Genomic DNA, 11,775 nt, shown 5'->3' with positions numbered 1-11,775 from the left:
GGTTTTCTCTTCCTGCTTTAGTTTGCTAAGTATAATGGTTTCCAGCTTCATCCATGTCCCTGCAAAGGACATGATCTCGTTCCTTTTTATGGCTGCATAGTATTCCATGGTGTATATGTACCACATTTGCTTTATCCAATCTATGACTGATAGGCATTTGGGTTGATTCCATGTCTTTGCTATTGTGAATAGTGCTGCAATGAACATATGCATGTATCTTTATAATAGAATGATTTCTATTCCTTTGGGTATATACCCAGTAATGGGATTGCTGGGTCAGATGGTGTTTCTGGTTCTAAGTCTCTGAGGAATCGCCACACTGTCTTCCACAATGGACGGACTAATCTCCCAACAGTATAAAAGTGTTGCATTTCTCTGCAGCCTCACCAGCATCTGAGATTATCTGATTGGATTAGTTAGATGTTAAATAATATGAAGTGTCATTGTTGGGCAAAGTTTTGTGGAAACCACCTCATAGCGTGCTAGTCGGCCTTCATTTCCTTCTAGAAGTGTTACTGGCTTTTGAAGTAGGACGATTCCTCATTATGCAAATCTGCCCCACACATTGTAGGACATTGACATGGACGGTCGTGGTACTAAATGCCAGTGTGCCTTCCCTGTGTAGGTATTGTGATAACCATCCCCTCTCCGTCTCCAAAATAGGCTCTGGGCATGTTAGACCTTGAGGGTCTCCTGGATTCTTCTTTGAAAGGGGAACAAAGAGAAAGGCTTTTACATCCACAACTATAATGAGAATTTAGCTTAAATTTTTGTTTAAACATTCTGACCTGAAAGCATACCTGGGAGCATATAACTGATGAGAGCTCTAATTTTTATTAGTGCAACACTACCTGCAGAGAGGAATATAAACCAGGTCCATTGTGATATGTGATTCTATGTGAATGATACAGCTGGGTTTTAAGTTGTTGTAAAACAGGTTCCTGGTCTCTAAATTCTGTTAAGAATGTACTGAAGCCAGGATTGAAGTGGCTCATTCCTGTAACCCCAGAACTTCAGGAGGCTGAGGCAGGGGTCACTTGAGCTCAGGAGCTTTGCGAGGATCACTCGAGCCTAGGAAGCCTAGGTTGCAGTGAGCTGTGATCACACACTGCACTAGAGCTGGGCGGCAGTGAGACTCCGTCTAAAAAAAAAGAAAAATCTACTGAGTTAATTGGAGCATTCATTTGTCATTAGGTCTTTTATCTACAGCAGCCACCACACCATAAGATAAGATTTGAAAAATACTACTCAAGGATTGAGTTATAGGTCTGGTATAGTGGCTTATGCCTGTAATTCTAGCACTTTGTGTGGCAGGAGGATCACTTGAGCCCAGGAGATCAGGACCCATCTGGGTAACATAGAGAGACCCCCATCTCTATAAAAAGTTAAAAAATTGAAAAAGAAAATTTAAAAAATGGATTATAAACCAAGCATTTTTTGAATTCTGATTTCTAACCTTAATTTCGCATTTCACATAAGCATTAGCAGAAACAGGCCACTTTATAATTGATACTTCACAACTTCTAAAAACTACTTGAGGAATAATATACTTACTTTTGGAAAACAGAAACACTAAAATGCTAGGCAAGATCCTTTAACCTATTAAAATTAACAAGAATATCAGAAAATGCCTTGAGCACTCAGGCTTAGATCCATGAAGGAAACCATTTTTAAATGATGAGTGTAACTGAAGGGCAGAGAGGTATTATGTTGTCTCATGTCTCATAGTCCTTTAATTCATGCAGAACTAGCACTGCCTCTCCAGAGGCATTTGAAAAACTGTGAGGTGTTTTTGGTTGTCACAATGACTGGGAAAGGGAGTTCTATTGAGATTTAGTGTTTGAGAGCCTGGGATATAAATCTTGTCCAATATGCAGAACAGTGAGATAAAAGAACTGTCCTGCCTGAAAGCCAATAGTGCCTGCATGGAGAAACACTGTTATGCATTTAACAGAGATAAACTCAAGTCCCACTGCCTGACAAAAACAGCAAGTTAGTCATCTGTCTCTTGGCGTCAAGATTGAGCACCTTGTTATCAGCCAGGTGCAGATGAGACCCAGAGATGCTGTTCACTTGTCTTGTAAGCTTCTCCCTGCTCCGGGTCATTTTCTCTCATTTACAAAGAGGGTATCGATATATGGCGAATTATTTACACTGCAATGCTTTACAAATAGGGTAGGGAAATCCTTTGCAAACAGGGTTAGAGAAAATTCTTAAATACATTCTTTTGAAATGCTGCTTCTTTCTGTCTCCCTGATCTTATTCCCTCTGCTTCCAAGTATTCTCTGTGTTTATCCACTGGACATCTAGATGAGAGAAACAACCTCCAAATAGCCCCCTTTTCAGGCTAATTTCTCCCCTATCCGATTCAGTCCCTCTGTCTCCAACTAGTGTTAGATATTCCCTAAACATCACTTTCCCCACGTTGCCTTTCTACTCAAAAATCCTCTGGGAGCTTCTATTTTCTCTCACATTACCCCTTCGTTGTTACACAAAAATGTATAAGGTATGACAGTGTCTTTCCCATCTTGGCATCTTCCATGTTGTTGTATGACGAAGTGTCTGACACATAGATGCTGAACATATATTTAATTAGTATACGTTAAAATTTTGGTTAATTTTCGAGACTTATGGCCAAAAGCCTTTTAAAGGTGCTTTGTTTACTACTTAATTCCAAGTCTTTATTACTTTTCTCCTCTGCATTTCTACAATATTTCTAGAACAAAGAATAGAACATTTAATTTGCTATTCTTCATGATTTGTTACTGCTGCAATCTTTTTCTGTTCAGTTAATTAGATTATAAACTGCATACCGTTGAACATACAACTAAGCAAATGGTAGCCATACTCTGACAGGTCCACAGATAATTGTTTGTTGCTTGCTGAAAAAAATTCTACAGTTTGTTTTACCAAATTCCATCATGATGTATAATGAGTATCTGGGGCTTATAGATCCTTTTATGATGTACCTGGGGTTTATAGTATAACCTAATCCTTAAAACAAATAATATGAGGCTTGTCATAAGACTATAGGAGAAGCCTGTAAAGCTAATGGAAGTCTCCTACCACAGGCCATGAACTTTACAATAGACCTTTCAGTGAAGACATATGGAAAAGAAAAAGAAACAGAGCTAGAAAGATAGTATTATCAAATTGTATTAATTTATATGTAATGATTCCTTCACTTCTGAATTAGGCTTTGCATCAAGCTAATCCCTGTACACTCATTTACTTTCAATGTATAAGAAAGTACTTGGTAAAAGACTGCTTCTAAATCTGAAAAGTTTCAAATAGTCTACAATTCACAATTTCTTTATATTTATAGGCAAGGATATGATATGCAAATGTTTTAAAATTATAGTGTTTAACCAAACAACTTTACTCCTTAATCTCATATCCAAAGGAGTTGAGATTAAGGAGCAAATCCCCAGCATTCTTCAGAAACAGTACCAGCCCCAAGAGCACCACACCTTTAAAAATATTTCCATACATTATTTCTTTTACTCCTTTTAATCTTTTTTAAATAAAGAGGGGAAAGAACTTATCATCTCCATTCAGTTACATAGACTCGGAATGCTGCTATGTGACAGAAATCATCACACTAATGCACAGAAATTGAAAGTCAAGCAACTTTGGTATTGGTTGAATTGAATTAAGTCTTGACCTTGTAAACATTTCCATTGGAGGTAGAACATACACATTTGACTTTTTGTCAAATAAGGGATAGTAAACAATGATTCTGAGATCCCAATAAATTAAAGGTATTGTAAAGGCATTAAATATACTTTTAAAAGAAACCAAAGATAAAAGGGCACACAGATGTTTAATAAATTAGAAAGTGAAATGTAAGTCTTCATAGCTGAAATGTTTGCATCTTCAAATCTTCACTGGTTTTATTTGATAATTTTTGAAACTATGATTAATAATGAGCTCACATTTTAAACTCTTGGTATGCAGGGCAAACTCTACAAGTAACTCCATTCACTATGGAGTTGTCCATAGTACCAGTGACTTAAAAACAATGTCAGCCACTGCATATTCATTTTTCTTTACTCTTATAGAAGTCTGAGTGAATAATGATATTTGCACAGTAGAGATTTTTTTTTTTAAGTTTTAGCACCCCCTCCCACATTGGTGGTTTAAGTGCCTCCAGCTGCTGTTCCCATGAACACAGTGTTGATAGGTGGTAAACAGGACACCATTTCTCTACTGCTTGTTCCATGGGAGTCCAGGGTTTCTTGAGCTGGATACTGGTTGGAAGTTCCATACATACATTGGGATGAGGAAGAAGGAATTGGGGTTTGCAAACTGGAAGCTGTAAGGGAAAATATAATCAGCAATTGAAAACTGATCGACATTTTCTTTTCTCTGCAAATGCCACTCATTTTAATTCCCTGTATTTATTTTTGCACTTAGCACACATACCTATTCTAAATTTGAGTCTGTATGGTTTACCAGATCTATCATATTTTCTTCCATTTTTTTCCCACTTGCTAGTCTCCCAGAAATTATTTCCTCTACATATTTCACAAAGAAAACTCAATTTCAACTTAAGTGCTATCACCAAAATATATCCCCCAATCTACCTTCTCTTTCCATCTGCACTTTCGCGGTTGTAGTTCAAATCACCATCTTTTCTCTCCTGTGCCAACACAGCAGCCTCCTGACTGGTCCCATGATCTCCACCTTTGTCTCACCCACTCTCCCTCCTGAGAGCAGCCAGAATGATATTGCTGAAGAGCAGATCAAACTTTCACTCATTTCAAATGCCATAGTGGCTTCCCATACCCATGGAACATGATCCAAGCATCTTACTCTATGTAGATGCACCCCTGCTTTTTGTTTTATTTTGCTCTACTCTCTCCTTCATTCAGCGTGCTTAAGACACACTGGCCTGCTCTCTGCCCGTTGATTTTTTTCAAATTTATTGTGATTTCAGCAGTTCTGTAGTCACTGCTTCTTCTGCCTGGAACTCCTCCCTCAGATCTTCACATCTTTGCCTCCTTCTCATCACTCAGCTTTCAATTCAAACGTTTCTGCCTCAGGATTCCTTTCTCAGCTGTTCTACAGAAAGCAGCTCCTCCTTTACTATCTGTCATTTTACCCTATTTAATCAAGTTCAGAGTACTTGGCATTATCTTTTTAATGGATTTGCTCATATATTTATTGCCTTCCTGTCCCTCTACTATAATGTAAACTTCTTACAGGCAGGAACTATGGCCTGATCACCACCATATCCTCACATCTAGAATGGAGTCTGGTTCCTAGTAGGTTCTGAATAAAATTCACTAACTGGCTCACTCACTCTGTATTTCCCTCATATATGGTTGCTGCTTTCTTATTGCTGACATGACATGCTCTCTGTCTAAGAACCAGGCTTTATAATTAAGAAAGAGTTGAACTCCATTCTGCTTGCACTACCTATCCACTTATTCTATCCCCTCATTTTACCCTGCATCACACTTTGCAATCTACTTGTAAGCCAGCTCTGATCAACTAAAGCTTAGACTCCACCCTACTCTTAAACCTATGTTTCGTCAAAGCTTCCACTATCTCTTCAAGTAAACAGAACTAATAGTAACAATAGCAACACAGTACATATTAGTCTCATGGTGAGAAAACTTCCTGAAGTGGAATTTTCTGCTTCATTAGAGTAACCTAGAAGCAATGACCGTTTGCAGATAGCAGGAGATGAGCTGCTAGATTCTGCTCAGGGAGCATGTGTGACAGTGACAGGAAGAGAAGGAGTACTTCCTATTGAATGATTGGAAAGGTACACTGAGTGAGGAGAGATGAAATTGATTTCATTTTCCCTTATGCTCTGGTTGTGTGTCAATGCCCTTTACTTACGCTAGTCTGAAATCAATTTTATTGGAAGATTTTAACCATCTCATATAAATATTAACACTCTGCCTTGATACTTAGTGAATATATACTTGCCCTGTGAAATCTTATTAGTAATTTTAGAAACTAAATCTATAGTGACTAAATCTATGTTATTACTAATAACATACTAATTATACTAATTATTTAGAGACTATACATATATATACATAGCTTTTATTCCTTTTTTCACTCACTCACTTATTGAGTTTCTACTGTGTGGCAGACATTTTGCTAGGTGCTGGTGATGCAACTAGTACCAGTTGCAGAATTTCTTCATAGACAAGGATTAAGAAAGGTAACCCAGTTGGAAGAAGATTCCAGGAGGCTTCATGGCAAGCACACTGTTTTTCTTATTTTTACTTACATGATATGTCAGAGAGCAATAAAAATAGCAACATTTTCTCGAGGTGTTGAATCACACTTTAAATAAGAATGAGAGAATGCTAGTAGCACCCATCACAAGATACCAGTTTTTTAAATCTTGGAGTGATTTTTGGATACTTATGGAGATCATGAGACCTAAAGATACCTCTTGGCACTACAACTGGGTCCAACACTAATCAAGAGTGAGAAAAAGATATTATTACTACCCTTTTAAAACTTACAGTTTTAGACTGCATTTGACAGGTCATATTAATTTTTTGCCTCCTTAATAGATACCAGCTATTTTTTTGTAAAAAGTAACAGATCTAGCAGTAGGTTGCATAATAGAGATATACACAATAAGAAATGAAAAACTGTTACTGTGTAGTCAGATACAAAAATTATAACTTTAGATCCAAAGTAATAATAATAAATCAACCATGGGAACATGCTTGCTCAATTCACCTCAGCATATCTCCCTCAAGTAATGCCGCATACCTGAGGTCAACGACTTCTTAAAATGTTTCCAAGAACTACTAAAATAATTTACCTAGGACTGGAGTTCGACATGCAGCTGGAGATGATGTGTCTGTGTAAAACGAGCTGGTCTGTTTTCTACCACTGTCATCTAAAATGTTAAGCGGATCGTGGATGTCACTGTAGGGGGGCAGTGAGCGAACACTGCTGATGACAGAAACGTGCTGATTCACCATTGATCCGAGCCTATGAGACTCTGGGTAGTTTATGTTGCTTCCATAGTATCCTGTAACAGAAAATGTTGAGAATTTGCTGTTAACTTACTACAAAGAACTTTCAGAAAAGAAAAAAGTGACAAAGTAATTAGGTGACGTGCTAAAGATATCAAACTGCAAGTATTACATGTGTATCTATATATGCTACAGAACTGGATTTGCGCTTGTATGTGGATAAGGTTTACTGTGCTGTTTTGTTTGTTTTTAATACATAAGAGTTGTAGCATCATACATAATTTAATATAATAATTATAGCATAATACATAATTTATTACATAATAATTGTATTAACCTTAAGACCAGATTACACCTCTGTCAGATTTCCCTTATCTAAATTAACAAGAGCTACCTATGAAGAAAAAGGCACTATCACCTGTCACAAAAATACTACTTTCACATATAGATGCATGTTTAGGGGAGACAAAGACTGGCCTACACTTATGAGAAAGATACCAAAGAAGTCTACACACAAAGCCTATTTTGGTGACTCAAAATCACAGGTCTCTCTAGTTCCCTTAACTTCCAATTTTTATTGGCCCGTTTTGGTCCCAATCTTTAAAATCTGCTTTTAGTTATCAGGAAGAAATATTATCCACTAAAAATGTTTTCAAAAGACAGAACATTCTTCTTTGGGGCTATTAAGGTAAATCTCAAACATATGATGTTACCAATCTTTTTTTTTTTTTTTTTTTTAACATGTGTGGTATTTAGGAAGACAACTTCAGGCCAGGGGTGGTGGCTCGCACCTTTGGGAGGCACCTCAGCATTTTGGGAAGCCAAGGAGAGAGGACTGCTTAAAGGTGGTAGTTTGAGACCAGCCTGGGCAAACATAGCAAGACTTCATCTTCAGAAAAAATTTAAAATTTAGACAAGGATGGTGATGCATGACTGTAATCTCAGCTACTTGGGAAGCTGAGATAGAGGGATTGCTTGAGCTCAGGGGTTTGAGGCTGCAGTGAATCATGATCCTGCCAATACACTCCAGCCTGGGCTACAGCGCAAGACCCTGTATCAAAAAAAAAAAAAAAAAAAAAGAAGGAAGAAGGGCAACTTTAGGAAAGCCACAAAAGTTAGGAAATATATGTGTATGTGACAGAAATCAGCTCCAAATGTCTAAGTTCCATGATCTTTGGAAGCCTTAAGTGAAAGGACATGCTAGTCAGCAGAGGTGGAACGCAATGTCTGATTTTGCCTCATTGCCATCTCAAAACCAAGAAAAATTCTTTTACGTATCAATACCATTTGGTGAATTAGGAGGCAGTGTTGCTCCTTGGCAGCTGGCAGCTCCTGTGTTGCTCAAGAAATTGAAGCTTCCTGTGTTTAAAAACTGCATATTGTGTGAATCCTGGGCTTGCAGGGATGGGCCATAGCTGGATGGTGGCCGGGAGTTATATGGAGACCCTGCACAGCTACCACTGAAGAAGTCTCTTGAAAGCTGCTGTTCAGTCCAAGCCATGCATCGACCATGCTCGGTGTGATGAGGATAGAGTCCTGATGTGGGGTGGGGCTGTGCCCTAAACACAGTCTGGTAGTTAGAGCTGGTGCTGTAAAAGTCATGGTTGGCTTGAGGGAGAGTAGGATAAATGGTCTCTGGGTATGTGGAGCAGTGTGATGGAGCTGACAGTACTGGGCCCACACTTGGGGGTCTCCCTGCCATTGGTCCTTGGTTAATGACACTTCCTCGGCTTGCCATGGCTGGAGAAATGGGTGGTGTCATCATATGACCAGCATTCTGTGAAAGCTCCATTTGACCTGGAAAAAATTACCAGAATGTTCCTTTAATGTCATATTAAAGTAGATGAGCTCATCACATCTTTAAAAAATATCCAAAAGGTTTACTAATGTATTGTTTTCCAACTTGCTTCATTCCTGCCCTCCAAAAATAACTAAACTGAAAAGCACCAAAAATCCAGAATTTAAAAAATATAATCACAACACATGTATGTATCACAACAGCGGAGACGGATTTGGTGACTATAGAGGAAAGTCTGGGATGGCTTTCTGGTCTCTCCACAGGTAGCATGGGGAGGGCATGGGTGTCTGCTGCTCATATTTCCCCATAAGTAAAAAATTAGCTGATTACTAAACTGTTTGATTTTTAGGGTAAAAAGAAAAAGTCTCTAATGTCAAAATGGGCATGGCTTCAAAGCAGTCAATTCAAAATGTCATGCAAACACTTCTGATAAGTAATGTGATTTATGAATGCCACCAACTCTCCGGGCCGCCGATGTTCCACTGGTAGAATCGGACCCCTGAACTATAAGGCTCTTCTAGGTTTAAAATTCTGTATCTCAAATGAAATAATGTATAAAAAAGATTTCAAAAAAGACACAAGGCAATAAGCAGATTTAAAATACTAAATCTTGGTAGCTAGTTCAAGCCACCAAATATTCATTTTGACACAAAAAGAACCTTAGATCAAAAGGGAGAATTATTGTAACAATTAACCTAAACTGGCAGAATCCAGTTTTTTTTCTTTGATACGGAGTTTCACTCTTGTTGTCCAGGCTGGAGTGCAGTGGCCTGATCTCAGCTCACTGCAAGCTCCGCCTCCCAGGTTCAAGAGAGATTACAGGCACCTGCCACCACACCTGGCTAATTTTTTGTACGTTTAGTAGAGATGGGGTTTTGCTATGTTGGGCAGGCTGGTCTCGAACTCCTGACCTCAGGTGATCCGCTCGCCTCGTTTTCCCAAAATGCTGGGATTACAGGCATGAGCCACTGCACCCGGCCCGAATCTACTTTTTAGGGGAGGAGAAATAAAGTCTCCTCAAAATCCAAAAATAAGCAACCCATTTTTTTATCTTCAAAGCATCTTAAGAATTTTATGTATACCTCCTCATCTAATTATTTCTTCCACTAAATTAACTAATTATTCATACTTCTAATATAATTTATGGAGTGTGTCAAAACATGATACCTGTGTTAATAACAGTATTATTACCATTGCTGAAAATCACAAAAATATTATAAATCTTTATTAAAACTCAGTTAAGATCATCCTTTTTTAATGTTGGAATTCCTGGAGTAGAGGTTATGAGTTTTAAGAAAAACGAAGGAACAGGCTTCTCTGAGATGCGCTGGAACCTAAGCAGTTCCCTTTAGCGTACCTGTGAGCGGCATGTTGTCTGTATTCCCAGCAGGGAACGGGTGCAGAGCAGGGCCTAGGCCTCCAGATTGACTGGATGGCAGAGGGAGATAGGTTGTCTCCACATGGCTTTCATTCTTCACAGAGTCGCTGGAAACCATGCTCCCTTTATTACGGTTGGCCAGAAAGCATGAACTCGGAGAAGCAGTGAAAGCAGCTCTACTCGCATCTGTAAAGAGTTTTTAAAATGGGAAATTTGAGATTTTTTTTCTCATATTCCTAGTAGATACACCCAAGTAAAAGAAAATGAAAATGTTTCATTGTTGAGTATTTAATCTGGAAACTACTAAGCAATGTTTCCCATGGGAAGTGAGGCTGGCAGACCTTTGCTCTTGGCAGTGATGCTAGGTTTTTTTTAGCTGCATATTTGTGGATGTGGATGTAGATGAAGAGCACTAAATAATGCACCTTGGAGTGAAGTCTTCAAAATGCAAGTTGCCCCATCCCAAATAGATGTGTTTCCTTCCTTCTCTAAACTCCTATAGAACCTATTTTTACACCACTTACATATGTAGTATACCATATGTGTCTTGAATTACAGTTATTTTTTGTATTATAGTCACTTCTCCATCTTCACCTTAATCCCCAGAAATTAAGATCACTAATTTTGTATACTTCAGAGTTTCCAGTAAAGTACTTTTGACTATGTACATATCAATGAATGAAAGAAAAATAGTGCTCCAATAGTGTGACTATATGGTGAGAATTAGTTTGGAGAAAAACTCTGAGATTATGATAAACTCACTTAATATTTGCACTTACAAATTCTTGAACTTCAGATTTAAACAAAGAAATATGCAAAACAAAATAGTTATTTTAAGTTACCTGAATTCTTCATATACTTGTCCAATAAATTCTGTAACTCCTGCTCTTTGTCATTATTAAACTGGGTCTCCATGGCCAGGAGAATGTATTCATCAAGAAGCATTCGAATCAAATGAAAAGAACCTTGTTTATGGATGGAGAATGAAGAGAGGACAGTGTGAAATGTGAAAAGGGGAGAGAAAAAGAAGGAAAGGGAAAGAGAAGTCAGTTATCTTTGTGACCATCTCGCAACACTTTACAAGGAGCAACAAATACTTGTTGGACTTTAAATGACCTGCTAAGACCAACATGCTTAACTTGGATCTCTGATCTTTCTGTGTATTGCCTGCCCTGCTCTCTGTGTGTACTGTCCTGCCAGCTCTTTGGCCACTAATTACATCAAAGGAAAATACGGATGAAAGTGAGACATGCTTTATGCTTTAAGAGGGCACACATTGGAGTGTGATAAGCTTTAACTTGGGGAGAATGACTCTACTCTGCTCTATTTCTGTTTACTTTGTACTAAATAATTAGACAATGGCGAACACGGTCTGAAAAAAGGCAAGTAAAGAGTTATCTTTCTAGCCTGAAACAACATATTCTTAGATTTGGCAAAAACGAAAAGAGTAATTTTCAAGTGAAATATGTTCTGGAAAATGAAAACTTCTTTTATTATTAAAAACTATTCAATAGATTTTCCAACAAAAGTATTTTTTGCAGTAAGGCCAGACTTCAATGCTGTATATTTTATAAAACTTTAAATATGGGAAGTCTATTTCAAATAATAGACAATGCATTTTGTTTATTCTTCAATACAAATTC

At 37.9% G+C, this 11,775-nt stretch overlaps 1 protein-coding gene across 1 annotated transcript in view; it reads right to left on the bottom strand.

The window, feature by feature from the left end:
- Positions 1-3,479: 3,479 nt before the first annotated feature.
- Positions 3,480-11,775, bottom strand: part of RFX6 (regulatory factor X, 6) — a 55,453-nt gene continuing 47,157 nt past the window's right edge. The window contains exons 15-19 of the mRNA XM_011935071.1: positions 10,975-11,097; positions 10,112-10,318; positions 8,241-8,753; positions 6,800-7,012; positions 3,480-4,315 (exon numbers count right to left, since the gene is read on the bottom strand). Of these exons, the coding sequence (XP_011790461.1) occupies positions 4,140-4,315; positions 6,800-7,012; positions 8,241-8,753; positions 10,112-10,318; positions 10,975-11,097 (1,232 nt within the window). The 3' untranslated portion in view covers positions 3,480-4,139. The remainder of the gene's footprint in view (positions 4,316-6,799; positions 7,013-8,240; positions 8,754-10,111; positions 10,319-10,974; positions 11,098-11,775) is intronic.

Source organism: Colobus angolensis, unplaced genomic scaffold (genome assembly GCF_000951035.1).
Source record: "Colobus angolensis palliatus isolate OR3802 unplaced genomic scaffold, Cang.pa_1.0 Scaffold14, whole genome shotgun sequence".
In the NCBI taxonomy this organism is placed as follows: Eukaryota; Metazoa; Chordata; class Mammalia; order Primates; family Cercopithecidae; genus Colobus; species Colobus angolensis.
Note: the sequence above shows the minus strand (reverse complement) of the source record. Positions and strands in the feature narration are given on the sequence as shown.